Source organism: Miniopterus schreibersii, assembly GCF_964146895.1.
Source record: "Miniopterus schreibersii genome assembly, chromosome: 6".
NCBI lineage: Eukaryota > Metazoa > Chordata > Mammalia > Chiroptera > Miniopteridae > Miniopterus > Miniopterus schreibersii.
In genome coordinates this window covers 54,599,175-54,626,963 of record NC_138107.1, presented here as the reverse complement: position 1 = coordinate 54,626,963, position 27,789 = coordinate 54,599,175, and the positions used below count along the sequence as shown (strand labels likewise).

The 27,789-nt window shown below is 37.3% G+C and overlaps 1 protein-coding gene across 2 annotated transcripts in view; it reads right to left on the bottom strand.

Annotated features, from left to right (window-relative positions):
* Positions 1-27,789, bottom strand: part of AFG1L (AFG1 like ATPase) — a 135,554-nt gene that overhangs the window by 26,930 nt on the left and 80,835 nt on the right. For both annotated transcript variants that reach the window (XM_081140782.1, XM_081140783.1), the window contains 3 exons: positions 25,662-25,744; positions 8,218-8,288; positions 7,861-7,961 (listed from right to left, as the gene is read on the bottom strand). In XM_081140782.1, coding sequence (XP_080996908.1) covers positions 7,861-7,961; positions 8,218-8,288; positions 25,662-25,744 — 255 coding nt within the window. The remainder of the gene's footprint in view (positions 1-7,860; positions 7,962-8,217; positions 8,289-25,661; positions 25,745-27,789) is intronic.

Sequence of the window (27,789 nt, the reverse complement as noted above, 5' to 3'; positions counted from 1 at the left end):
ATCAACAGCAGTTAGTAAAAACTGATCCTTCAGTCCAAACTGCAACCTTGCGGAGAATTCTATTTTTCTTCTATTTACAAAATTTCAGAATAATTAAATAAATTCAGGTGAAAAGTTACTAGTATACATCTTATGTTTTTAACATATAGGTGAATTTTGAGATTTTATTCCAAAAACCTTTCTTATAATAACTGAGGGCCTATATGAAATGGTCTAGGTCAAGGTATGTACGTTGAAATTTTATTTATTTATTTAAATGTTTTTTCTTAATCCTCACTGAAGAACATGCCCATTGACTTTTAGAGAGGGGAAGGGAGAAAAAGAGACAGAGAAAGAGAGAGAGAGAAACATTGGTATGAGAGAGAAACATCGGTTGTCTCCCGCATGCACCACAACTGGGGATCAAACTTGCAACCTAGGTGGATGCCCTGGCCCGGAATCGCACCAGCAGACTCAGCGCACAGGACGACGCTCCAACCAACCAAGCCGTGCCCGCCAGGGCTGAACGCTGATATTTTAAATCTGACTGCATGCATCCTGTGTTCCTTCTCGCACATTCAACAGTATCCCCCACATTGGCACCGCAAAACAACTGGAAGACCACAGTTTGTAAGAGGACTCAGGGTTGGCTGAATGAATAGATAAGGTGTCCTTCAAGACTAAGACTATGACTCTGCCTGAGGGAGTGTGGGAATGTGGGCAGGAAAGGACAGAGGGCAAATAGACTTAGGGCTCTTTTCTTTCATCCTCACACCAGGGTTTTTTTCCATTGCTTTTCAGAAACAGTGGAAGGGAGGGAGGGAGGGAGAGAGAGAGAGAGAGAGAGAGAGAGAGAGAGAGAGAGAGAGAGAGGGAAACATGGATGTGAGAGAGACACATTGGTTGGTTGCCTCCCACAAGCTCCCCTGCACACACCCCAACCGGGGCCTGGACCGAGCCTGCAACCAAGGTACGTGCCCTTGGCTCTACCCACTGAACCAAACCTGCCAGGGTGACTTAGCAGGGGACTTAGGGCTCATTTTTGACACTGGATTCACATTACTCCCTACAAGAATCTGACCCATCCTCTACTAAGCTCAAATTTCAATCTCGCTTCTGCTCTACCTGTCCTCTATGCTTTAGCCAGGCTGGCTGCCTGCCTTATTTGGACATGGTATGGCCAAAGGTCAGCATATTTGGGAAATGGCCACCAAAGATCAGCAATGCTTCAAGAATGGGTTTGCTGCCCTAACTGGTTTTGCCCAGTGGTTAGAGCGTCGGCCTATGGACTGAAGAGTCCAGCCAAGGGCACATACCTTGGTTGTAGCCTTGATCCCAGGTCGGGGCACATGTGGGAGGCGACCAATCAATGTTTCTTCCCCCTGCCCTTTCTCTCTCTCTCTCCCTTCCACTCTCTCTGAATAGCAATTGAAAAAATATCCTCAGGTAAGGATAAAAAAAAAAAAAAAAAAAAGAATTGGTTTGCTGCTGGGAAGGTAAAGGGCCAAGGAGAGTCCTGGGCTACCTTAGCTCTGGTGATTAATGGCCTTATTGCCTGATGCTAATCACCACTATTGGCATCCAAACACCATCAGACTTGACTCTTGGCCAAGTAGCAGATATACAAGCTATTCATCCTTTAGTATTTATTGAGAGTGTTCCAAGCACAGGGCATAAACCACAAGTAGTTTCCAACAAGTGGTTTCACTTGGAATACATGAAATGAAATAAAGCATAAAATGGATAGAAAAGGGGAATAGCTCTTAATACCCCAAGAAATACTGTTCAGTACAGTTTAAGTCTAATGACATATAAACTAATATGATATAAGCAAGATTAATAAACAGATAAAGGCCAAAACATGTATCTAATGTACCTCTTTTCCTTAAATAGTAAGAACCAAGGAAGAAAGCTAATGAACAAATTGACAGTGAACAACATGTACACCCTGCATATGCATTGACTGATATATTTTTCTGCTCAGACTTTTTACAAACACACCTGGACACCTGTCATTATTTTTATGACACAAATAACAAGCTACTCTTGCAAATAGTTACTTGTGAGCACAGTTACCAGTTGAGGAAACAATTTTCTGCAGGTGTAAAAATTACATTTTTCAATAAGGAAAATTTAGGTATAGTCAGTTTACTCATTAAGCCTTTAGAATTCTGGTTTTGCTTGCTTTCTTTGAATAGAATTCTTTCATTTTGATCCACAGAAGTTAACCCTAAAGCAAGTGGTTCTCAAACTTTTTGGTTCAGGATTCTTTTATGTTCTCATTGAGGAATCCAAAGAACTTTTTGTCTATATGGGTTATCTCTTTTTATATTTACTGTATTAGAAATTAAAACCGAAAAATTAAAACTAAAAATATTTATTAATTTATTTAAAATAAGAGTGATAAAACCATTACATACGACCCATCAAATTAACATAACATTTTAATAAAAATAATTATATTTTCCAAAATGAAAATAATTTAGTAAGAAGAATGGCACTGTTTTACATTTTTTGCAAATCACATTAAAGTCTGGCTCAATAGAAGAGAGTAGAATTCTCATATCTTCTTCTACATTCACTCCATTGTGATATGTTGTTTTGGTTGGAATATATAAGAAAACCTGACCTCATACAGATATACAGTTGGGAAAGGGAAAATTATTTTAATAGCCTTATCAGATAATTATAGATATTCTTCTTTGATGCTACATGAAAACCCAATAAGAACTTCCTTCCAAAGAGCACACTATGGAAAGAGAAAAGAGTAACTTTATAGAGGAGAAACCAGACAAACACAACCTCAGACAAATGTAATCAAAGTTGATTAACATCAACAGTGATAAGTCATGTTGATAGTATGTACCCTTGATATGATGTTCGAAAATAGCACTTGACCTCTGTGGTCCTCCTCACCAAAGCCCATACTTTCAGTCTAATCATGAGAAAAACATCAGACAAATCCCAATTGAAGGGCATTCTACAAAATAACTGACTGGTACTCCTCAAAATCATCAAGGTCATCATAAACAAGGAAAGTTTGAGAAACTGTCACAGCCAAGAGGAACCTAAGGAGACATGACGACTAAAAGTAATATGGTATCCTGGAACAGAATAAGGACATTAGGTAAAAACTAAGGAAATCTGAATGAAATAAAGACTTCAGTTAATAATAATATAGCAATATTGGTTAATTAATTATAACCAATGTATCATACTAATCTAAGATGTCAGTAATAGGAAACAGAATTTGGAAGTATACGGAAATTCTCTGTACTATCTTCTCAATTTTTCTGTAGAACTAAAACTGTTTTCAAAAATAGAGTCTATTTTAAAATTGTTTAAAACTTGACAAGAAAGAGTTTTTTAAATGTTAATTGCAATGTAGAATCTGAAATAATATCAATGTATTTTTAAAATTCTGTTATACTAAAATCCATGAGCCTTTCTTGCATTTTAAATGGATCTTCTGTCATGCATGATTTTGTAAAAGTATGTAGTAATTGTTAGAAAATATTGGTTCAGTGAGTTATGTAGATCTTTCAATGTTGACATACCTAATTATACAATGTCAAAATTTTGCATTTGTTAAATATCACCATCAATCTCATCAGAAAAAAATGCATAAAAATTGGGAAGCTGTCAAGTTCACGGTGGTGCAACAAGTCTTCCAAAACTCCAATTTTCACTTGTTTGCTCAAATGTTATCACTGGCAGCAACTACTCTTATTTATCTTAAAGTAACAGTCTTACTTCATTCATTTTCAAGAAAATGTCTGTCAAACATTGTCAGAAAATATATGCCAAGCCTGAATAACCATAGTTTGTCCCTCATTCTTTCACATAAAATGGACATTCCATGAAAAAAGTGGCTAGTTCAGCTGGCAACTCAGACAATTGCACAGGTGCTCTTGCTCAGGACAGCTGTACTTGGTATACCGCAGAAGTGCTGCATGTGTCCTTCCTTCATCATAAAGAATATTAAAAAGACATGTTCTCAAGGGGTGCTACTTAGCAAAGTTAATCACTTTACTGCTTCTTCAAAGACATTCTTAAGTGAAACTAGAATTTTTTTTTTTCACAATGATTACATGGGCAATGAAGAATACAATATGGTTTAGTGCTACTGCCTTGATTCAGCTAAGGCTGTGGCAGTTTCACCCACCATTGCTTTTGTACCATTATTGCAAGTGTCACCACAGTGAAAAGGGCAAACAGTGTCCTAGTGTTATGACACAGAGTTTTGACCTCAAGGACTCCTAAAAACCATATTTTGAGAACCGCTGACTTAAGCAACCCTATTTCTGACATCTCCACACCCTCCAGTTAAGCCAAGTAACCGCTGAGGTGAGGAACAGAAACCTGAAAGCTCACGTCATGTCCTCAGAGGTGAACCTGCTTCACTTTCCGTTTACACCACTCTGATGGGGAGGGAGCGGCAGTGAACAGAGACCACCCAAACAGTTCTCGAAAACAGGGCTCCCAACCTGTTTCACGTCATGGCAGGGAGAGAAAATGATACTTATATTAAGGAGTAAAGGAATGAGGCTGCCTAAGGCTTGAGGTCCCCAGCCTGGAGGTACTGGCCCCACACAGCCTTCAGGAGGGTGTAGGGGGGTGGCTGTGCCCTCTCCCCGTGGGTATGCCAAGGCACATGAGTTGGGCAGTTCTGCACTAAGGTTCTCAGTACACCTGGTGCTGTCCGATGGGAGGATCTCTGTTCCATACCCACCTTCATTCCCCGTAAGAGGCTCACAGCTTATTCAAATGTGCAAATTCACAGAGTATCTGATTGTATTTCATGGTAGAACTGGACTTATATTAATATAATTTGACGTAATTAATGTAATTTGATGTAACTTGTCCAGAACATTTTCAGATATAGTACAGTAATTAAGAGCGCAGAATCTTATTTCCAGACTACCGAGAAGTTCAAAGCCCTGGCTCTGCCACTTACTGTGTGATCTTGGGAGAATAACTTAAGATCTCAGTGCCCCGATTTCCCCACCTATGAAATGGGGGCAATAACAGTGCCTGCCTATTTTAAGTATAAAATGAGTTAATATATAAAAGTGCTTAGAATGATGCCTGATGGGTGGCAATGTTTGCTCTTCTTATTATGCAGGTGCTGTAGGGTCTCCTAATTGGGGCTGCTTCTCTGAGCATGGCAGGGTTAAACTGCAGATTTGCAAAGCAAGAGAATCCCAGAGCTACCAAGAGGCTAGATGCTAACCTGCAGGGCTCCAGATCTGAGGTAACATGCTGAAGCAGGGAAGGAGAGAGATGTGAAAAGAGAGACTGTCCTGGGCCTCTTTAGTCTATTTACAGTACACATCAAGGGTTTATAGTCAAAACCTTCTTTTTACCTATCAAGACACAAACAGATAAGTTTCTACCTAATATATAAGTCTATATATAGTATTTTTCCTTGGGAGGGGTCATGGCGAAAAAATAATCATTACAGACTATCAACCCATCCATTTCTCGCCAAAGGTTTTTTTTCATGATGGTGTCAGGAGTTGTGGCGAGATGAGCCTGGGGCTTCAAGAGCCTCCCTGAAAGCTAGAATAGGTGATCCAAAGCTGCGACCGTCCCATACACACCAGGTGACAGCTTCTTTACCTTGGGTTGAATATGTTTTTTTCTTCACTGAATGGTTTTTGGCAACTGTTAGCATAGCTCATAAGATCATTATAACTAATTAAGAGTTCAGGTTACATCTGAAGCTGAATGATTTCAAGAGTCCTCTTCATGTAAGTATTTGATATCTGAATTGCCAAAGTTACAAAGTTACAAAGAAATATAAAATTATCATATCAAGAAAATAGGCACAAATGACCTAACCACATAAAAATGTATCCCATCCTCAAACATGCCTTACAGCTTAATACTAGTACTTAACCCTATCCATCACGTTGGTATCTTTTGTCAGTCAGTCAGTGCTTGTTTAATGTAGGAAACCTCACATAGTTACAATGTTGATAAAAAGCAAACCCCTCCAAGTAGAGCCACTGACCAATGAGGATCTCTCCAACTTGAACAAGAAAAGAAAATCAACAAAACTTTAAAAGAAAGTAATTGAAATATTCATGAATTAAAAAATTTTGGAAAATACTGATGAAATCCTTAAATATTTTCTTAGAAAAGATTTCCTAAGTAATCAGCCAAATGATGAAGTGCAAGACATACTAATTTATCAACCTAAAATTTTGCCAAGAAAGTTATGCCAAAAATAAATATCTGTTCATTGCTAGTCTAGGAATTTAGTTCATAGTGCTATTATAACCCATATTTTTGTCAAATAAGATAAAAATGACTTATTTTTATGTGTTATTTTCATTTTTTAAGATAAAGTACCAATTAATCTTCCCCACTATCTCCAGACCTAATTAGCAGCCTTTTCTTGGTACTAAGTATCCTGAAGTCGAGAGCACATTAAAAATACAGATATATATTTTTATCTACTCAGTGTCTGCCCCAAGAGATCATCTTGCCTCACTACCCCAGGATACACAGGACTGTCCTGCCCCTCTTCTCACTAGGTCCCTTCTATGGAAGGAGGGGGAACTTTATCTTTGGGACACATAAGTTTTTTCTCAAGTTTATTTCTCTGGTAAAGTACGTAAAACTTAAATTGAAGCCTTAATAGAATTTTGTCTGGAGATATTATGTTATTAGGGCCCTGATAAGACTGATGCAGTAGAAGTGTGAAGGGTCCATGTCACCAGGAACAACTTTCAATAAGAGATGGACATTATCACCCTGTCAGATGGAATTCATCTTGCTGGTTTAAAAATGACACATGTACATTGGTTAGAAGCAATTAAGTCACTAGCTTTTAAGAAAAGTATTCATGAGACCGGCCGGGCATGGCTCAGCGGTTGAGCATCGACCTAGGATCCAGGCGATCAGGGTTCAATTCCCGGTCAGGGCACATACCCAGGTTGCGGGCTCGATCAATGACTCTCTCATCATTGATGTTTCTATCTCTCTCTCTCCCTCTCCTTTCCTTTCTCTGAAATCAATAAAGATATATTTTTTTAAAAAAAAGAAAAAGAAAAGTATTCATGAAACGGATGGCAGGTATAAATGAAGACTTTTTTCCTTCCCCCTTACTGAAAAACAATTGTTTTTTAGTCACCTAGAAGTCATGATAAATCAGAGGCCAGCTGGATAATTTATTCAAGACAATTGAGGTATTATGCTTAAAGGTATGTGTAATTTGTATTTTTTTCTCAAGATTTACAGCCAATAAATATATTGAATATCCATTGAATACTGGGACTTCCAGAGCTTTTAAAAGACAGAATTTATATCTATAATGAATCTGCAATCAAGGTCTTTCTCATTTATATGAATGTACGTATGTGCACATTTTTCTCTGTTGAATATATTATTATATAACATAGATGCCACAGTTATAAATATTCACTTTCTTTGACCTTGGCACAAATGGGCCAGATATTAAGGCAATAATAGATGGGGAATAAGAATGAGAATCAGAAGTCCTTTGGATCAAGGCAACACTACTTCCTCTTCCTTTCCCCACATACTAATCTCACCTCAGTTAAAAAATAATAATAATTCTCTTTATGTTTCACTTTTATAAAATATTCCTAAAACTGATCTTAGTTTTAATTCCAGCAACAGTTGACAGTTCTCTTTGTATTTCTAATTTTTGTTTTAGAGTCCAAGTGCAAATTTTGTGCCAATATCTATAAAAAGGACATGGCATATACAGATGAATATTTCCCTTAATGAGACTTTTAAATCAGTCTGACTCTGTGAATAGTATTTAAAGTCTGAAACAGGCAGAGAGGAAAATATGAAGTATTTTAACATGTGAAAGGCCAATGAGTCTGGACATGTCTGGATACTTACTCTCTCACACAGCTCTTCAAATGTGCAGTCGGCAACGGTTCCACAGGCTTTATTCAGCCACAGCTCTCTGCCTTGCACTTTTAGAATCCTTGGTCTAGTTACTATGGGAACATGAACAAAGACTCAATCTTGTCTGGATAATTACTATAAAATTCATCTCTTACAGATAGGAAATGCATAGCTTGATGAATAATAGCACATGATTCAACACATAAATTAGACAAAATGCTGATACAATGACTGCCACTTGAGCGTGGTATCAACCCATATACAGCAATGGAACTTATTAATTGGTCAGTGGAGATTGGGCATTGTGTTCTAAATGTATTCTCTTTCAAGAGAAATTAACTTACGTACAATCATTTTGTTTCTGAGCCAGCTCATCAAACAACTTATCCATGACAGCCTCCACATCAGCTTCACTTGTGCTACAGTGAAAAGAATAATAGAATATGAAATTAATAACACTTGAAGCCAACATCAAACAGCTGCCTGAGCCTGCTTAGCTTTTTGCCCATAAAAAAAGAGAACAGGATGTTATGCTCTAAATACAAACATTAGATTTAGAATACACTTAAAAGCAGAGAATATTAGCTCTCAGGTAGATGATTCTGCCTTATTTGCATACACTGAAAGACTTCTGTGCTTCTGGCTGTTTCCAGTAATGAGACGATACAGGCAGAGTAAATCCATTAATACTATGTGTACACAATGAGAAGAAAGGCTTCTGGCTCTCCCTTGCATGCAAAACAAGAGCAAATAGACACCGCAGTCAAGCATCCAGCAAAGTATCCTTTGAAATCTCTACTGAGAGGGTACATGTGAAATTAAATATTGAAGCTGCTTTAAAAAAAAAAAAAAAATCAAGTCAAGCCACTAACTGAGAGGATCAAACATTCAGAATTAAATTACCAGCTTGGAAAGACCAACCAGATCTGCACATCAATAACTATCGGACTTTGAGTATAAGAACAATTATAAACCACAGAGCTTCTCTCAAAAGTGTCCTTGTCAGAGAATAAATTCAAGAAAACTCTCTCCTTTCTGTGATGCCCATCATTGCCGCTACTATGAAGTTAGTCTCCTCAAAGAATCTTTTGTATTCTAATTAGAAATCACCATATGGTTTAAGGAACCCACATATATAAATGTGATAATACTATAGCCTTTTTTCCTCTCACTTTTTTTTTCAAGAAGAGTTGATAAATTAACAGTCAATAAAATAACTGACAGAGGAAATAAATGCTGTTAAAAAAAAAAACCAACTTCAAGTGAAAATGGAAGTTTACTTCAACTCTATCTATATACAAACTTAGGATGACCTGCCAATATGCTTGATTTTAACACACAAATCACTCTTCATCTAGGCGTGGAAGCAATGAAACTCAATTCTGGACAACCATTTTAATCAAGTCTTACTGAAAACTAATATGACAAATTATTTTCTCTTTAGATTAAGCTTATACTAAACAAAACTAATTTCTTCCTTGAGATAATTATCAGGTGGCAGGCATTTAACACACAAGCACTTAATTCTTCAACTGTTCTACAGCAAATGCCTTTAAAATGCAACAAAGCACACAGTCATTATGAAGGGTTTGGAATTGTCATATTCCAAGTAATAACTATTCCACCTCAAAGGATCCTAAGAACATTATTTGCTACGGTTAATTTTGCAAGGGAAATGCTACTTGACTTACATAAAGCCTTGTAAAGCATTTGAGTAGAGCCCTATTAAGATAATAAAGTGATACCAACAGAGTGACTATAGAGACAAAAAACAATTTTAAAGGTACAAAGAAATCACACAAGTCAACGTAAATGTCAATGTTCATGCCAGGCCCAGGTATGTGTAGATGACTTTGCCAACATCATTCTTGGTAATTCATTTGGAATCACCTCCACCTTGCAGTGGTGGATACACACACAACTGTTGGAGAAGTGAGCTACTCTTTAAGAGATATAGAAAGGAGAGAGTAATGCCAGCCACGCTGGCTTTCAGAAGTTAACCTCTCCTTAGGGCAGGCATGTTGCCCAGCAGAGGGGAGAACTAAGTTCTGAAAATTTACCAAGACAGAAGACAGTTACCCTTCTAAGAGCATATTTGGTGAGTAAACAGTAGCTTCCACACTTCCTCAGTGGTGATTTCTTTTTCACTCTGTGTTCTAATATACTGTAATATTAAAATGTGGCTCACTAAAAAAAAAATGTGGCGCACCGGACTTTAGTCAGACCACATCCTCTACATCATCTACGAAATCGTCTGTATGTGATTTCATTTATGGTGGCATTATATGTGAAATTACACAATTGTTTTAACTATAACAGCATCATATAAGAATTCTATTACATTATCATAAAAAGTTGCTCAGCCCGGCCGGGAATGGCTCGGCGGATGAGCATCAACCTGGGATCCAGGAGATCGCAGTTCGATTCCCGGTCAGGGCACATGCCCGGGTTGCCGGCTCGATCCCCAGTCTGGGGCGTGCAGGAGGCAGCAGATCAATGACTCTCTCATCATTGATGTTTCTATCCCTCTCTCCGTCTCCCTTCCTCTCTCTGAAATTAATAAAGATATATTTATTTTTTTTAAAAAGTTGCTCAGAAGTTACAACACATAAAATAAAAAATTGATTGGTATTAAGTGGCCTAAAAATAAATATTTGTAAAAGCAGTTAATGTAATGTCCAATTGAACAGACTTATTCATCTGAGCCAACTTGCATTTGACCTCAGGGAGTAAGTTCTATTGACTTTCTGGGGGACAGAAACCTTATCTTCATATTGTCTAAAAGCAAAAGGGGCTAGTGTGTGTTTTGGTTTCATTAGATGTATCCATATTGATACAAAATAAATAAGGACGCTATGAAACGAATCCTTACAAGAAAGGAATATATTCATAACCCCTTAACAAAACTTTTGAGATAACACCAGTCTTCCCACATTCCACTCAGATTTCAGATTTCTCCACTTAAGAGGGTTCATCAGTTCATTTTTTTTCAAAGATGAGAATTAGAAAAGTAAAAACAAAAATTTAAACTTATCTATCTAAATTAGTCTAAAAGATTCAGTTTTACTTATTTTCCAGGCTCACATCTGGTTTGAACATCTTTGAGTGTATTTGTAATTCTGGACGATTCTTAACTATTTTAATGTGTCACACAGGGAACAACTAAAGAGCTATCATTTGTTGAGTAACTATTATGTAGCAGTTAATTTACCTACACCACCCCCACCTCACCACATAGTATGTGTTATCCCATTTTTCAGAAAAGAAAACTAAGACTCAGAGAATTAAGTTACTTATCTATCTCAATACATAAAAATTTAAGTTTTCTGCATCACGGAAAATATTATAAATAACATATATAAGCATATTAAACCAGGAAACATAGTGGCAACATTTATGGCATACAATTAATAGTATCAATGTATTAAAAAACTCCAACAGATTAAAAAAATTGAATGCCCCATTAGGAAACTGTCAAAGGACCCGAATAGGCAAAACTGCATTAAAAAATAGCGCAATGGACAAGAAGCAAATGTAAAATTGTCCATTTTTACTAGTAACAACAAATGCAAAATAAAACAATGAAATGTCGGTCTTTTATCCAAACTGGCAGGGAGAAGGAAGAAGATAAAATCCTGAGAGCAAGTGTAAGTATGGGGGGAAGAACCCTATTGGCCCTGCTGGAAGGAGTGAAAAACTGGTACAAGATTTCAGGGCAACCAGATAATATGTTACAAAAGTATTAAAAACATGCACATCGCATCACCCAGCTATTCATTCACAGGAACTTCATCTATGGAAATAATAATGGTTAACAATTATAAGGATGTTTGCTGTGGCACTGTTAACACAAACGAAATTTTTAAAAAGGACCTAAATGCCCAACGATGGGGAATCTGGTGAAGTGCATTTGTATATAACCACATAGCGGAATATTACGCAGTGTTTGAGTGCAACTTTTCCCTCTTGTCCTGTAATTGCAAGTAAGGCCCAAAGTTGATGACTGTAAGTGCTAAGTACCCTCAAATTCTAAAGAGCATCACCAATATACCACCAACAACTGGATCCAGACTCCCATCCCAATGGCTAAATGAGGAGAACCAGCCCTATTCCCAAAAACCCCCTCCTAGTCCCCTAGACATCACAGTATCTTTATAGGAGGGGAAAGGAGATCAGGAGTCACTGACCTTCGGGTCTAGGATTTGTGATGTGTTTTTCCTCCCTTCTCCTTAGGAAAGAAGAGGGTGACTCACCCTCCCCAAAGGTGAGTGATGTGGGAGAAGGGTTCTCTAAGAGAATCACTTGGAAAAATTAAGGGAGTCTAGAGGAAGAAAAGACTGGTGTTGCTTTCCTCAGTTGGATGAGCAGAACTTTAGTAGGTTAAGAAATCAGAAGGTGGAAGATGGGGTGTTGAGCCACAGTGAAGCAAAGCAGTTCTCACCAAAAACCCTCCAAAGATTTGGCTCTACTAGATAAACTTGAAGATTCGGAGAAGGGCTCAGGCTAGACATGGTCTGAAAATAAGACAAAGGCAGTTCCTTAGATTCCCTCACTTTACCTGGACAGCCAGATTCCTGTACCTCTTCCACTCTACCATCTGGGACAGTTTTAACAATGAAGAAATGGGGAGAGATAGCATACTGAAAACTTAGATGTCAAACAGTGAAACCAGCCTGGCTGGCGTGGCTCAGTGATCGAGAGTCAACCTATGAACCAGGAGATCATGGTTAGATTCCTGGTCAGGGCACATGCCCAGGTTGCAGGCTCGATCCCCAGTGGGGGGCATGCAGGAGGCAGCCAATCAATGACTCTCTCTCATCATTGATGTTTCTATCTCCTCCTCTCCTTTCATCTCTCTGAAATCAATTTAAAAATTTAATTTTTAAAAAAATAGCATCCCTGTCTCTTCAGCATCCAGATCCCTACCAGCCAAGCTTCCATCCCAAGAAGTAGACAGAAAGATTGGAAGAACCTGTATAGCCAAAAGAAAGACTTGCTGATACTGACATTTGAGAGTTCTTCAGTGTAAACCTGACCTGGCACCTATTACCCCCCAGTGATGCCCACCAATCAATAAAACCCAACCTATGCATACAGAACTTCTAATCAGCTTTTTAATGCCTCATTCTTAAGTGTGAGTAGACAATCAAGTAGTTGTAGGCATTTAAGTAAAGCCTTTAGGATAAAAAATAAAGGTCAAAATAAATAAAAATAGAAGGGCCCTGTCCCGGTGGCTCAGTTGGTTGGAGCATCCTCCTATATACCAAAAAGTTGCAGGTTCGATCTGCAGTCAGGTGTGTATGGGAGGCAACTGATTCATGTTTCTCTCTCACATAGATGTTTCTCTCTCTCTCTCTTTCTCTCTCTCTGTGTCTGTCTGTCTCTCTCACTCCCTTCCTTTCTCTAAAAAAATCAATAAACATATCATCAGGTGAGGACTTGGAATGGAGCTTTCATCCCCATTCTTTTTTTTTTTAAATTTATCTTTATAGTTGAAAGTATTATAAGTGCCCCATTTTTTCCCCGAGAGATCCGGTAGCTCATGCTGGGTGGCCCTGGGCAAGGCACTGGCACAGGCTGACTTTGCACCTCCTGGGAGGCCCCAGAGACAGTGCACCCGGTGGTCAGACTCGACCACGCTAGATTACAACCCTACCACATCCACGAGTGACACACTCAAGGGGCGTACTTGGTAAACACCAAAGCTCCACTGAAGTAAATCCTGCTCCATAGGGGTGTCTCCAGCACAGCAGCTCTTTGGCTGTAGTTGCAGCTGGTCCTCACAGCTGATTGGTCTGGGGATCAATTCCTCTCAGTGATGCCAACAGCAACCAAGGCTCAACTACAACAGGACAATGCACACAGCCCACACAGGGGAGCACCTAGAAGGCCCAGCTCAGGTGACTGGGGAGGCTGAGCCACTGGACCCTACAGGACACCTACTACACAAAGCCACTCTACAAATTCCAGGAGACACAGCAGCTCTACCTAATACATAGAAACAAACACCTGGAAGCAGCCAAAATGTGGAGGCAAAGAAACATGTCACAAAGGAAAGAACAGAATAAATCTCTAGAAAAGGAACTAAATGAAACAGAACCAAGCAAGCTGACAGATACAGAGTTCAGAATTTTGTTTATAAGGATGCTCAAGCATATAATTACGAAAACAACTCAGGAAATCAAGAATAAAGAAAGAATATCCTAAAAACTTCAAGAAGAAAAAACAAGTGAAATATAAAAGGTCAAGAATCATTCACAGCAATTCACATCAAATTTTGCAATAGTAATAATGGAAACCTGAAGATAATGGTATAGAGTCTAAAATTTTCTAAGGGAACATTATTGTCAAACTATCCATGCCCAAACTATTAATCAAGCAAAAGGCATTTTTGGACAAATGAGCCCTCAAAAAACATATTTCCTACATAGCTTTCTCAGAACATGGAGAAGGGTTCTGCTTCTAGTGGAAACAGCCAAGCTCCACCCCAACTGGTCCTCCTGCTGATAGGAGCAATAAACTCGACAAAATATAAAACAGGTGTCCTGAAGGCATTGCGCAGTGAACAGAAGTGGACAGATTCTGGAGGGAGCTGACACTTAGGAGAATGGAAAAAAGCTTTCCCAGACTGAAGACAGTAAAGTCAGTACTGCTCAGGGCAACTAAAACTCCAACAGAAAACTCACAGTCCTTCTGGTGTGAAGAACCAGAGGAGCGTGGGGGTGGCGGCTGTGGAGGGGGGGGGGGGGGGGGGGTGTCACCACAGCTGGAAAATCAGAGGGAATCCCAGAAAAAGTGTTTCCAAGCTCTCAAAAGATATTAATCTTGAAAATTTCTGAAATCCTAAATTATTCTGTATTTGTCTCAATACTTTGTTTTCAAATAATAATGAGTGTCCATAATAATAAACAGTGAATCATTTTTCTATCATAGGGTTATACTAAAAGTTTCAGCAACTTACTGTAAAATGACAATATAACAATAGGCAAGATAATGTATTTCAATAATGTAAAAACTATCTCTATCTGATATAGACTTTTGATAACAGAAAACATGAAAAGGAAACATTAACACAAAATAAATTCAAAACATAGTTATTTTAAAATTTAAATACTATGTAAAAGTTATTATTTTTCAAATTAAAGGTTTTTAAAACACAAGCATTAATTACCTTATCTGATAGTCCTGATCTTTGCGGGTTGACAAACATTTCAGACATTTCAGAAAATGTCATTTTGCAGACACTGATCAAATCATTAAGAGTATGTCCCAAATTGTTATCAAGTTGAGTGTTAGGGTACATATTGCTTCAAGTAAGCTCATTTTCCTAATTAATATGAGTCTGGCTCCATTTACTTAATGTTACCTCCTTAAAGGACCTTTCTCCAAATACAGGCATACTGGGGGGGTTAAGGCTTCACCTATGAATTATGGAGGGACACAGTTCAGTCCTTAACAATGAGCATTTGTGTAGTTTACCGTTTGGGGTTTCTGTGAATAGTGCTACTGTGAATATTCTAGTACAAGCCTTGCATAGGCTTATGTATATGTGTCTGTTGGGTATACACCTAGGAGTAGAACTGCTGCTCAGAGGATAGATCGATGTTTAGCTCAGTAGATAGTCAGTTTTCCATGGTGGTTGTAGCAGTTTACTCTCTCGCCTCACCGTACAGAGAGTTCCACTTGTGCCAAATCCTTGCCAACACTTGGTATTTTCCATCTCTTCCATTTTAGTGATTATGGTAACTGTATAATAAATTATTTTAATGTAACTGGCCTCCAATTGTTTTGGAAATGGGTGGAGCATAAAATACCTATATCATTTAATTAATGCAATAGTTAATCCAGAAGGATTTTCTTAGTAACCTGTCATTATAATATACATAAAAAATTTTAAGCCCATTTTTTAAAAACACCTAAGATCACTTGACATTTTTAAGTAGGAAACTTCAAGAATACAACTTAATTGTAAAAATTTCAGCCAGAGAAATGCTTTTAACATCAAGATGGGGGGGAAATGATACTTATATTAGAGAAAACAGGAGTTAACAGCAGTGAATCTATGACTCCAGGACCTCTTGTCAGTTTTCCAGTGAAACTATTTAAAAATACAGCCACTTTACCTTACACTAAAAATCTATACTCAGAAATACAATCATGCCTGTGAAACTCTAAAAAAGAACCAGGGTCAGCTAGTTTTATAAAAAAATCAAATATTTGGGACAAAGACCTAAGGTCAGCAATAGGCATATTCAGGAAGCAAATGTAGAGAAAATATATATACATGGATATAGAGTATAAAAAATACAAATAGAGATTCAAATTAGACTCAAATTACAAACATAACTGAAAAATATTCCAGCCTAACCAATAAAATTTGAGGACAGGAGGAAAGCTGGTAGTCAATAGCAATTGCATGAAAAAGCTACAGCCTAAAGATGGCACTAAATTGAACATGATTTTTTCAGTGTAAAAGGGAGCTAAATTCAGAGTTTTCTTTTGAGGCTACAAGAATATCCATGCCACACAGCATAGAAGAAAACGTTCTGTTGAGCTTTGTGTAGTTCCATTTTAACCACAAAGAGGCAGATCTTAAGGAAGGGTGACTTGGGTAACATCAAAATGATCAGGAGAAAACACAGGAATTAAGCTCAGATGTTATGTATCATATCCCCTTTCCTTTCATGAGGAGAGACAGAAACATAAGCTCCTCCAGCTGAGTGGCGACAAAGAATTTAAGTGGCTTCCTTTAATTCTGGGTAATTACCCCATCGGTGAGAGGCTACTGTATAGTAGTACTTTGTGCAGATAAGATGCAAAACAGAAAACCTGCCCACAGATAATCAAAAGTTGACCATGGTAATAGAATTAAAGTCAGTTTTGAAGAAGCAGAGTCACTCTCTGCATGTGCTTCTTGGGGGGGGGGGGGCAAGGGAGAGGGGATGTTGGGGCCCAAGCAGAGCACACACACTCTTTTCCCTTTATCTATAATGCCCTGGTAATATCCACCCTTTTCATTGCTTCTATCACCTTTTGTTCAGCTCAGAAACTGCAGTGGAGGGGCAGGTTTCTATTTTCTGTTGAGGAGTACCACTGTGTCTTTAAGTCAGAAAAGCCCTGGAATCAACCACTATTTTGCTGCCAGGAATCCTCTGAGTACAGTTCCCTGGATTAAAAAGCCTGATTGCTTTGGAAGTATGAGAATCATGATTTATTTTTCCATATCATATTAGTAAACAGTGAGGAAAGTAACCAGTCATTCCAATTTTGAGAGAATTTCCACAGCTGAAATCAGGCATTCAACATAAACCTTAGGCTCAAGAAAGAGAACACGTCAAAAAAAAGACCTCATTATTGCTGGATCGTTTGAAATTCTCAACAAAAATTCCCAAACAAGGGGAGCTTCTAGAAGAGGGTCACACATGAATTTAAATGGAAATTAATTTCTTCAAGAACCTCCCACTCCATTAGGATTGACTCAGGGGAACAGAATGCTACCCACACTTTGCCCCTCCATCCCCTTTTAAAAATCAACAGCTTGTTAAGGTATCAACAAGTAGAATAGGGCTGGCTTTCCCTGGTCCCTCTCTCTCCATGTTCTCTATTCCTGAGAGCCAAAGTTGATTCAACGAGGGAGAAATTTCCCCTTCCTCTTAGAGTTCTTGTGCCAAATTTCCCTGGCAGTGAGCCTCTCTCTACTGATTCCTTGTGCATTCATGCTGTACAGCTCTTTGTGCTCACACCAAACATAATCTGGGGCTGGAGGCAGGTCCAAGATTAAGTTGGTTTATACTTGCCTTAATATAAAACAGACTTGGTTGCATTTCAAATCCTGTAGTCTTATTTTACATAACGGAATCAGTTGTTAGGATGGATTGTGTCCTAGTATTTATCTTTTTCTCAATCACTCAAAGGCTTAATTGACTGTTCAGAGATCCATTTCAGTCTCTAAACTTCCCACCCTTCTCAATCACCTGGAGAGTAACTTACCTGGTTCCATTAATCTTGACCTGTGTATAATACAGAAAGTGGGATCTAGCACCTTTTGCTCTCAAATTCCAGACCTTCACCCCCCTCTTCTCAGCCCCAAACTCCATATAAAATTTCTATCAAATTTATATACTGCATTCCCCCCCCCCCCCGCAAATAAATCAGTGATGTGACTGATGTAGAACTGCAAGTGAATGGATCCAAAAAATAGTTCTTTTTCATAAAATTTCAGAAAGGCTATAGTGTTTGGAGATTTTTAGAAAGATAAAAAAGCTAGGGAGTAAGAAGCTCTACCTCCTCTTCAGGAGAAGACGTTCACATCCACCTGGGAAAGAGAAGCCATGGAGTTTTATAGCTACTAAAGGAATACAGCAAGTAACTAAAGACCTAGGACGTTTGCCAGATCAGCTTTCCTAATGTTGAAGATTGACTGTTAGTTATAAACATGATCTATTTGAAGATGAAATAACAAGAAGATAAAAATTCTAAGGAAATATAAAAACTTTACTCTGTACTTTTATATGTGTAACTATGCATGCTCTCTCTTCATGTATATATTGTGTATATAGCTTATTTACACTTCACTGGATGAGTACAGCCATAAAATTGAATATTTTTTCAATGTTTTCAGCTAGAAACGGTTGTCCAGCTCTATTCTGGTCCTGTCTGGCCTGTTGGAAAAAACACACTGTGATATGCTATTGTCAAATAACAGTTCAATAAAGAAATAGAAGATAAAAGCTGTGCTGAGCTGACTGATGGGACCTGATATTGAAGTCTATACAAGATGAATTTCTTTTATTGTTGTACTACTTTTTAGGTGGTATTTCAAATAGTTTCAAACCCTTGAAATTAATTTTAATTCGGTGGTCCTTGAGTTAACATAAGATTAACAAACACTTAAATGTGCATCTAAATTATATAAAATAGGACACTTTCATGATTTTAACAGACAAAATAAACAGCGAACCAAACTGTGTCCTATAGGATATAAAGTAGAAAGTTGTGGGGTTTTTCGGGGGTTTTTTACTAATCTACAGTTATAAGTTTGTAATGTAACAGAGCCTTTCTCTTTCATAAAATATCAACAGGCATTCTTATGAGAAAGATAATACTGTATCTACTTTTGAGAACAAACTATAGTTCCCCCCCACAATAGTCTTTTCCCTACAGGTGGCCTTAGAGTACAGATTCATTACCATTACTGACTTTTGCAACATACAATGTCTCATTCAGAATTTGAAACATTTTAATGTGAATGAAACTTTGTACTTTATACTTCTTATAGGGGTAAATACTTCTTCACTTAAAAAATATAGTGAAAAAAGTCATTAAAAGAATTATAATGTTACCTTAAAAAACATTCAATTATATGTGGAAATCAAACAGCACACTCCTAAATAACCAATGGGTAAAAAAAAAAAGGGAAATTAGAAAATACTTTTAAAATGAAGATACAACATACCAAAACTTATTGGGTGCAGCTAAAGTTGTGTTTACAGGAAAATTTATAGCTGTAAATGCCTACATTAAAAAAGGAGAAAAATCTCAAATCGGCAACTTAACTTTCCACCATAAGACTCTGGGAAAATGAGAGAAAACTAAACCTAAAACAAGTGGAGGAAGAAAATAATAAGGATTAAAGTAGAAGCAAATCAAATAGAGAATAGAAAAATAATATAGCAAATCAGCAAAACCAAATGGCATTTTTTGAAAAGGTAAACAAAATTGACAAACCTTTAGCTAGATAGACCAAGAAAAAGAGAGAAGACTAAATTACCAATATCAGGAATGAAAAAGAGGACATTACTACTGACCTTATAGAAATAGAAAGGAGTATAAGGGAAAACTATTAGTAAATGTATACCAACAAATTAGATAACCTAACTGAAATCAACAAATTCCTAGAAAGACACAAACTCTGAAACTGACTCAAGAAGAAAGATAACATCTAAATGGAGGGAGAGGGCACACTTCTCAACGCGTTCTATCAGGCCAGTATTACTTTGATAACAAAGCCAGGCAAAGACAACACCAGAAAACAAAACTACTGACCAATATCTTTTATGACTATAAACAATATCTTTTATGACTATAAACACAAAAATTCTCAACAAAATACTAGCAAATTAAATCCAGCAACACATAAAAAGGATTATATACCATGACCAAATGGGATTCATCCCAGAAACACAAGGTTGATTTAAAATCCAATAATAAAAAGACAAATGACCCAACTTTTAAATGTGGAAAGTATCTGAAAAGACCTTTCTCCAAAGATATATAAATAGTCAACATGGACATGAAAAGATGATCAGCATCATTAGCCAGCAGAGAAATAAAACTTAAAAACACATTGAAATATTATTTCACACTCACTAGGATTGTGTTTGGGTTGATTCGTGTTTCCAAAAATAAGATGTAAAAATCCTAACCCCCAGTACCTCGAACTGTGCCCTTATTTGGAAATAGTGTCTTTATAGATATAACTAGTTAAGTTGATGGGCCTTTAATTCAATATGACTAATGTCTCTATAAGAAGAAGAGAGAGAGATACATAGGAAGATGACCATGTGACGACAGAGGCAGAGACTGCAGTGACACATCTATATGCCAAGGAACACCAAGTACTGATGGCAAACAACAGAAGCTAGAAGAGGCAACAAATGTTTCTCCCCCAAAGATCTGGAGGGAGCATGACCCGGCCAAAACCTTGATTTTAGATTTCTGGCCTCCAGAAGTGTAAGACAATAAATTTCTGTTGTTACAAGCCACCCAGTTTGTGGTACTTTATAAAAACATCCCTAGGAAATTAATACAGATGTCTATAATCAAAAAGTGTTGGCACAGATGTGGAGAAACTGGAACTCTCATACACTACTGCTTTGGAAAACAGTCCGGAAGTTTCCCAAAAGACTAAACAAAATTACCATACCCCAAAAATCCACTCCTAGGTTGATACAAGAGAAATAAAAATGTAAGTCCACACAAAAACTTGTACGTGAATGTTCACAGCAGCATTTCACACAATAGCCAAAAAGTAGAAATAACCCATATGTCCATCAACTGATGAATTGTATATTCTATACAATGGAATATAATAAAAAGGAATGAAGTACTGATACCTGCTACAACATGGATAAATCCTAAAAACATTATGTTACGTAAAAGAAGGCAATCACAAAGGACCACACCTTATTATAATTCCATTGATATGAAATTTCCAGAATAGGCAAATCTATAGAGGCAGAAAGTAGACTAGTAGATTGCTTGAGCTGATTGGGGGACAGGAGTAGATGTGGGGAGAAGAAAGTTTCTGTATCTTCTGCTGCTAAATAAATTTTATATACTTTAACTATGTGGTATTTCCCTTTCAATACCATCACTGCTCCATTACAACACCATGCAAACTAGTGTTAGAAATAGGAATGATATGAATATGGAAGATTCTAAAAGATACATGAGAGAATTCAGGGACCTGAAGGGAAAGGAGCGTAACAGGCCCATGATTAGCATAAGGATGGGGGCTAGACTTAATTTTCAAGTTGCTCTTATTGGCAGATGTTTCAGAGGTTCTTCAACAGGAATTGAAACAGGAAATACGGGGCTGGTACTCTGACTGGTAAAACTGAAACTACAGAGTCCAATGTCTGGATGAGAAACGCCTGGTGGGAGACTCTGCTAACCAGACGATGGCAACATTCCAGGCAGAATACAGATCTCCGCCAAAGTTTTAGGTATAAGAAGATATGACAATTGAGCTAAGAAATGTCTTAAATTTTCTTTGTTTCTCTCAGTTGAGAGTAGGAGAGTGTTATAGGGAATATCACAGACAGGAAACGAGAAGTTTTTAATCGTGGGGAAGTACATTTTAACTTGTATGAGCTCCAGTCTGTGCTTTCACAGACCTTCTAAAACAAAGCCATAATTTTGAAGCTTTATGTTTTTGCCAACAAACTTTTTTTAAATGGTGTTCAAAGATATATTTTCAGAAATAATTTCCTATTTGGAATAGATGTTTCCTAAGTGGAATATTTAGAGTACTTGAGACATGAAACTCCCACTGGTAAAAGTATTTAAGGAGAAACTTTTTTTAAAAAATCTGTTAAAAAGATGAATGATTAGCCAGGTAAAAATATGTGCATTTGAGGGTTATGTCTGAAAAGTTGTAACTTAACTTTTTCATCATTTTCAATATGGTCCATAGTCCCCATATAAATGGAAGTGAAATGGTGTTAAGACAATTTAATGGAAGTATTAACTATCTGAATAATGTGTTCAGGAGTAATTTTGTTGGAGGTCTAGATGACTTCGGTGAATAGCAGCTAAATGAAATGAAGGAAGCAACCCTGGCTCCTTTAAGGTTAAAAGTCCGGTAAATGTCCCATTGGAAGAAATGGTCCTCCATGGGACTCTCACTCACCTACGCATGTTGCTGAGTCTGCCAAGAATGCAAGGTCCTAACCATTCCTCAAGTTTGTATTTGTAGTGAGAAACCTTGAGGGGTGAGGCAATGTCTACCTTGAGACACAAAGCAATCTTGTTTACTTCTGGCTATAAAATAGTACATTCCCCAAACTCAGACTTCCTCTCCTCTAACACAATCCATTGCCTATGCAGGGATCCATCTTGGCCCTCAGCGAAACTCACTATCCCCCTCAACAGGACTAGGGAGCAAGGAGGGAACCAACATGCTATCTGTGCCAAGAGTAATAAAATCCTTTGTCTCTGACCCAGGTCTCTAGTGTCTTCCCAGGAAACCATAACCTTCACCGAAGTGACAGGGAAATGGCCTGGGGCAAATCTCATGCATCCTTCAGCAGTGGTATTTCCTTGTCTGAAAAGAAATGTTCACTGTATATATAAAAGAATGACCTCTAGTGCCACCAGCCCCCAAGCAGAGCGCTAATCAGAAGCAGTCAAATTCTCTGGAAGACATGGGATGGGGCTACTCATGGCAAACACCGGGCAGTTCAAAATAAATTACTGGTCCAAGCCCCCATCCAAACGCAAAAGAAAGCCCAATGCTTGGTTGACCTGTGTGGATTTAGGCAAACTATACTCCACACATAGGGATCTACTACTAAGCCCAATCCACTACACAGCCAGCAAGAAAGTGACTTTGCGCTCATCTCTTGGAAGACCATGTGGTTACAGCAGAATGAAAACTAGACAACCGTGGGGTACTTTAATCTATGTAAAACTTTAGATATTTGTTCTCTGTGGTTTGTAACTTGCTAACTTAAATTCTCTGAGTTTGTTTTATATGAGATTGAAAACTTCTCGGGATAGGCTAAAAACATCTGGAACTTATTTATAAAGGTACTTAGGGATTTCTAAATTTAATGTGATACACAACTACAAATGAAATAAGATTACATACAAATATGCAATGCCTTGTATGAATTATTGTCTTGTATGAATACTGTCTTGTGTAAACCGACAATATTATAAACCACAGAAATTGTTCCATGTCAACTTTTTGGGTAGTTTTAAAAAATCTTTGGTAATTCTTGATATTATTTGAATTGTGCTTGGGGACATTTTTTATTGGATTTGGAAAGTTAGGCTAATAATATACTGAGTTAGTGAATATTTCTATTTAGTTAAAGATCATTTATGGGACTTTGCTTATATGAAACTCTGAGATAGTGCCTGGCGTTCCCCTGGAGGGAAGCTAGAAACTTTTTTTTAGGCCAGTGGGATGCTGGTAAAGTTGAGATGGAGGTATTCTGGACTTGCATATTTAGGAATCAATTCCAGATATTTAAGCAGAGGGTAATAAAATAAACACATGCTTTAATAGGGCAATATATAGCATGGCACATTAAATCTTTATGGGGGGAAATTAATGTTTTCCTATATGAACAAGATAAAAAGAAATCTAATTCAGAAATTACTATGACCCCAGGAAATTTCCTTTTACTCTGTTATGTTAAATTCGTGACCAAATCTACCTTCCTTGAGGATTAAATTAATTTATATATATTTTAAGGAAGCTGTTCCAGAGTTTCAAGGAATCCTTTGTAGATTCTAGTTTCCTGGACTCAAATGTTATTAGATTTTGTTTCCCTCCAGTACATGTTTAAAGAGCAACCTGACTTTCATTGTGTTCGAATTGTATTACTTTTATCAGGAAGAAGGGGCAACACTAGGTAGGTCAGAGAGAAAATGGTTATGCTCCAAGCAAAAGCAGCCTTTCCACCTCCTGTAAATTCCACCGAGACCTCTCTAGCACTATGAAACAAATATCACAATTTAGACCCAGGCTGCCATCTTTACTTAGGGAACTTCCCATTAGAAAAATGTTTTAATTCTTCCACATATGGATACATTTTGTGAGAAACAGGGAACAAGGATTACCTTCTTTGACGAATAAAGAGAATAATAATAAATTAATTTCTAAGTACCATACATCTGATATAGCAAGAAATTAGGTAGCTAAGAGTCAGGAATATCAGAAGAATAAAAAGTCTAGAAAACATCAACATAAAAGAAATAGGGAGGGGGGAGTCTAAGTTAAAGCAGAAAAAAGTGCTATAAGAGTTTTTAAAAATTATAATGTACTTTAAAGACAAAGTACTTAAGGGCAGATGAAGAACCTCCTATAAATAATCATCAGAATCTGAATAATAAACTGAAATAGTCCCCTTGGTATACTGTAAAGTACGCAATTTTAATTATGTGATTTTTCTAGCTAATTTCTGCTTCAAAAACAGCAAGTACTTCTGCTTACAAGGTGGCAGAACCTCTCATATGCACATTGTCATCAAAATTTAAATTAGCAGAAACATGCCTTTGAGTTAAACCACAATTAACCCTTAGACCAGCGATTTTCAACCACGTGATGGGCACAATGGTGGCTTGCAAGATTTTTTTAAACATGCAGTGCCTGACTATTTAGTCAGGGGCACTAACCTCTTTTCCCTTAGATTGTCAAATAAAAAAATTACAACAGCCAACACAACTGTCTGGCGTGAATGAATTAAAATTTTACCCTTTTTTTTGTCATATTGGCAAAAAATATATTTTTTGGTGTGCTGCAAAATTTTAGTAATTAGTTTATGTGTGCCATGAGGTGAAAAAGGTTGAAAATCGCTGCCTTACACAGATCTATTTACCAGGAACCCAAGATGTGCAAAACACTGGCAGTATACACAAAACAACAGTCTGCATTTGTATAGCATTTCTTCCTTTTCTGGTTCTCACAAATAACATTTTAAAACAAACTATATTTGTTTTTCAGCATTAACTGCACATACTGAAGATGGGTGTTATTTATAAATTGGTCCTATGCAGGAAAGTTTTAGCTTTAAAAAGACAAATGTATCCAGTTGTACTTGTGTATATATATTTTACATAGTTATGTATGGAAGTCAATCAACAAAGATAAATACAAGCAGATTGTCTGACAAAATAAAACAACAATTTCCGGGGAACAGAAATGGCACATTTGGCAGAAGATGTCCACAAATAATTAATTACTTTAGCAAATTAAAGATATTCTCTTAATACTAGAGTGTCTTATAAGAGGATACTCATTACTTTCTAACCATCTGTCATCACTCCTCCCAAAAAAACTAATTAGGGTTTCATCCAATCACACATTATAAATCATGCAAATGTGGATGGCAAAAAAAAGTTGAAAGAAGTAAATATTATAACATTTTGTATTTTAAAAATCACAGGCTTCAAAACTAGCCTTTCACATCCTAATAATTACCCTGCTTATTTTTCTCATCATTTACTGATTATTAGATAGCAAACCTAGAAAATTAAAATGTAAAAAAGAACAAACTTACAGGTAGTAGAGTTTTCCGGCAGCAGGCATTTCCCTTTTCCGGTAATCTATCCCAGAGTCTAGCTGGACCGTGTGGCAGTATTCCTACAACCCCAACACGGAAGACATCTTTTTAAACAAGTGGTGGCTTACAATTATAATCTTTCTGCTATCCTAGTTTTAAAATTTTTGAAATTTTTCTCAACAAAATAATGAGTTTAGGACAAAACAACAGAACTCATGTAAGATCATAAAACTTGAATATTAAATATTATATATCGAGCCAAAGAACCCGTTTTAAAAATTAAGATTTGCAGCATGCCTTCCTGAAACTTTGCTAAAACAATGCAATCAGCAAATCCCCCATATTACTGCTTTACTTTTTTTTTAAAACCCCAATTTCTATTACCAGGTAGTAAGAAGCTGGAGACTATCAAAAAGGGTAACTTATGGGCCTTACTCGTCACAATGGAGAGACAGTCTAAGCAAGTTGGGCCAGAACATTAGTATCCACATTTTAAACCAGATGATCATACTCAAGTGATGCTATATGTATACCTGCCCTTCACTTCTAAATGACTGCTACTGTTTCTGTCCCTTAGTTCCCTCTCTAGCCATCAGAGTCTTCAGAGTTTTCTCCTGCAGTGAACACCTCCCTTCAGCCTGAGTCATCCTATGCTACTGATGTCTTTTCTATGCACTCCCTCCCTAGCATGCTTATGGGCATGGACACACCACACACACACCCTAAAACTCTTACTACTGAAGCATATGAACTTTTTATTTTGGGGGGTGAGGGAGATATATATCAGATAGGTAGGTAGGTAGGTAGGTAGGTAGGTAGGTAGGTAGAGATAGATGATAGATGATGATAGATAGGTGATAGATAGATAGATGATGATAGATAGATGATGATAGATAGATGATGATAGATAGATGATAGATAGATAGATAGATAGATAGATAGATAGATAGATAGATAGATAGATAGATGATAGATAGATAGATAGATAGATAGATAGATAGATAGATGATAGATAGATAGATAGATAGATAGATAGATAGATATAGATGATAGATAGATGATAGATAGATGATAGATAGATGATAGATAGATGATAGATAGATAGATAGATAGATAGATAGATAGATAGATAGATAGATAGATAGATAATAGATAGATAGACAGGTAGATAGATAGATGATAGATAGATGATAGAGAAAGATGATAGATGATGATAGAGAGATATATAGATAGATGATATATAGATAGATTGATATGCAAGACAGTAAAACAATGGTAAGCAAGGGTTTGGGGGACAATTCAAGAAACATTTACAGACCGATCTTTTTGTTTTCATCAAAAATGAAAATTGCTTTATGAAAATTCATGAGGAAAAAAATGTATTTCAACAACTTCACTACATCTATTAATGAAAAATTGCATTTTGGGGCCAAGGTAATTGTGGCAAATTATATTTTCCAAACATGGAGGCAATAATTTCTCCAGCCTGACAAGTTGTACCATTGACATTCCAACCATCAAGAAGTGGGATCTATGCCCCCCTCCCTTGAATCCTGTGACCATGGTGAAAATGATGTTATGTAATAATATCCTAGGTGACATTCAAGGAGGCTTCTTACTTGTTGGCTAGAACACTTGGTCTTAAACCCTGAACTGCCAGGTAAATAACAAACTGCCTGGAGGCAACCATGCCATAAGAGAGCTTAAAGTAGCCCATACAGAGAGCCGACCTGTAGAAGCCCTGAGGTGACATGACCAGAAAGGTGTCTGACCAGTCCCTAGCTGTTTCAGTTGTAGCCACCAGGGTACTGAGGGAGCCAGAATTGCCAGCTGAGGGTTTCTCAAATCCCTGACCCACAAAAACCAGGAAAGATAATGAAGTAGCATTGTCTTAAGCCTCTAAATTTTGTAGTCATTTGTTACGCAGCAACAGATTATCGCAACAGTAATATCTGGGCACACATGAGATGTGGCCATATTCTTCCTCCCTGAAACTGCATCCTGGGTTGTATGGCTATGCAAGGGCTGAAAGCTGTTCATCATCTGTGCTGCAGGGAAGAGACTATACACAGCGGCAGGGAATGCATTTCCTCTCCTCCCACAAGGCAGCCGCTACAGGCTCAGG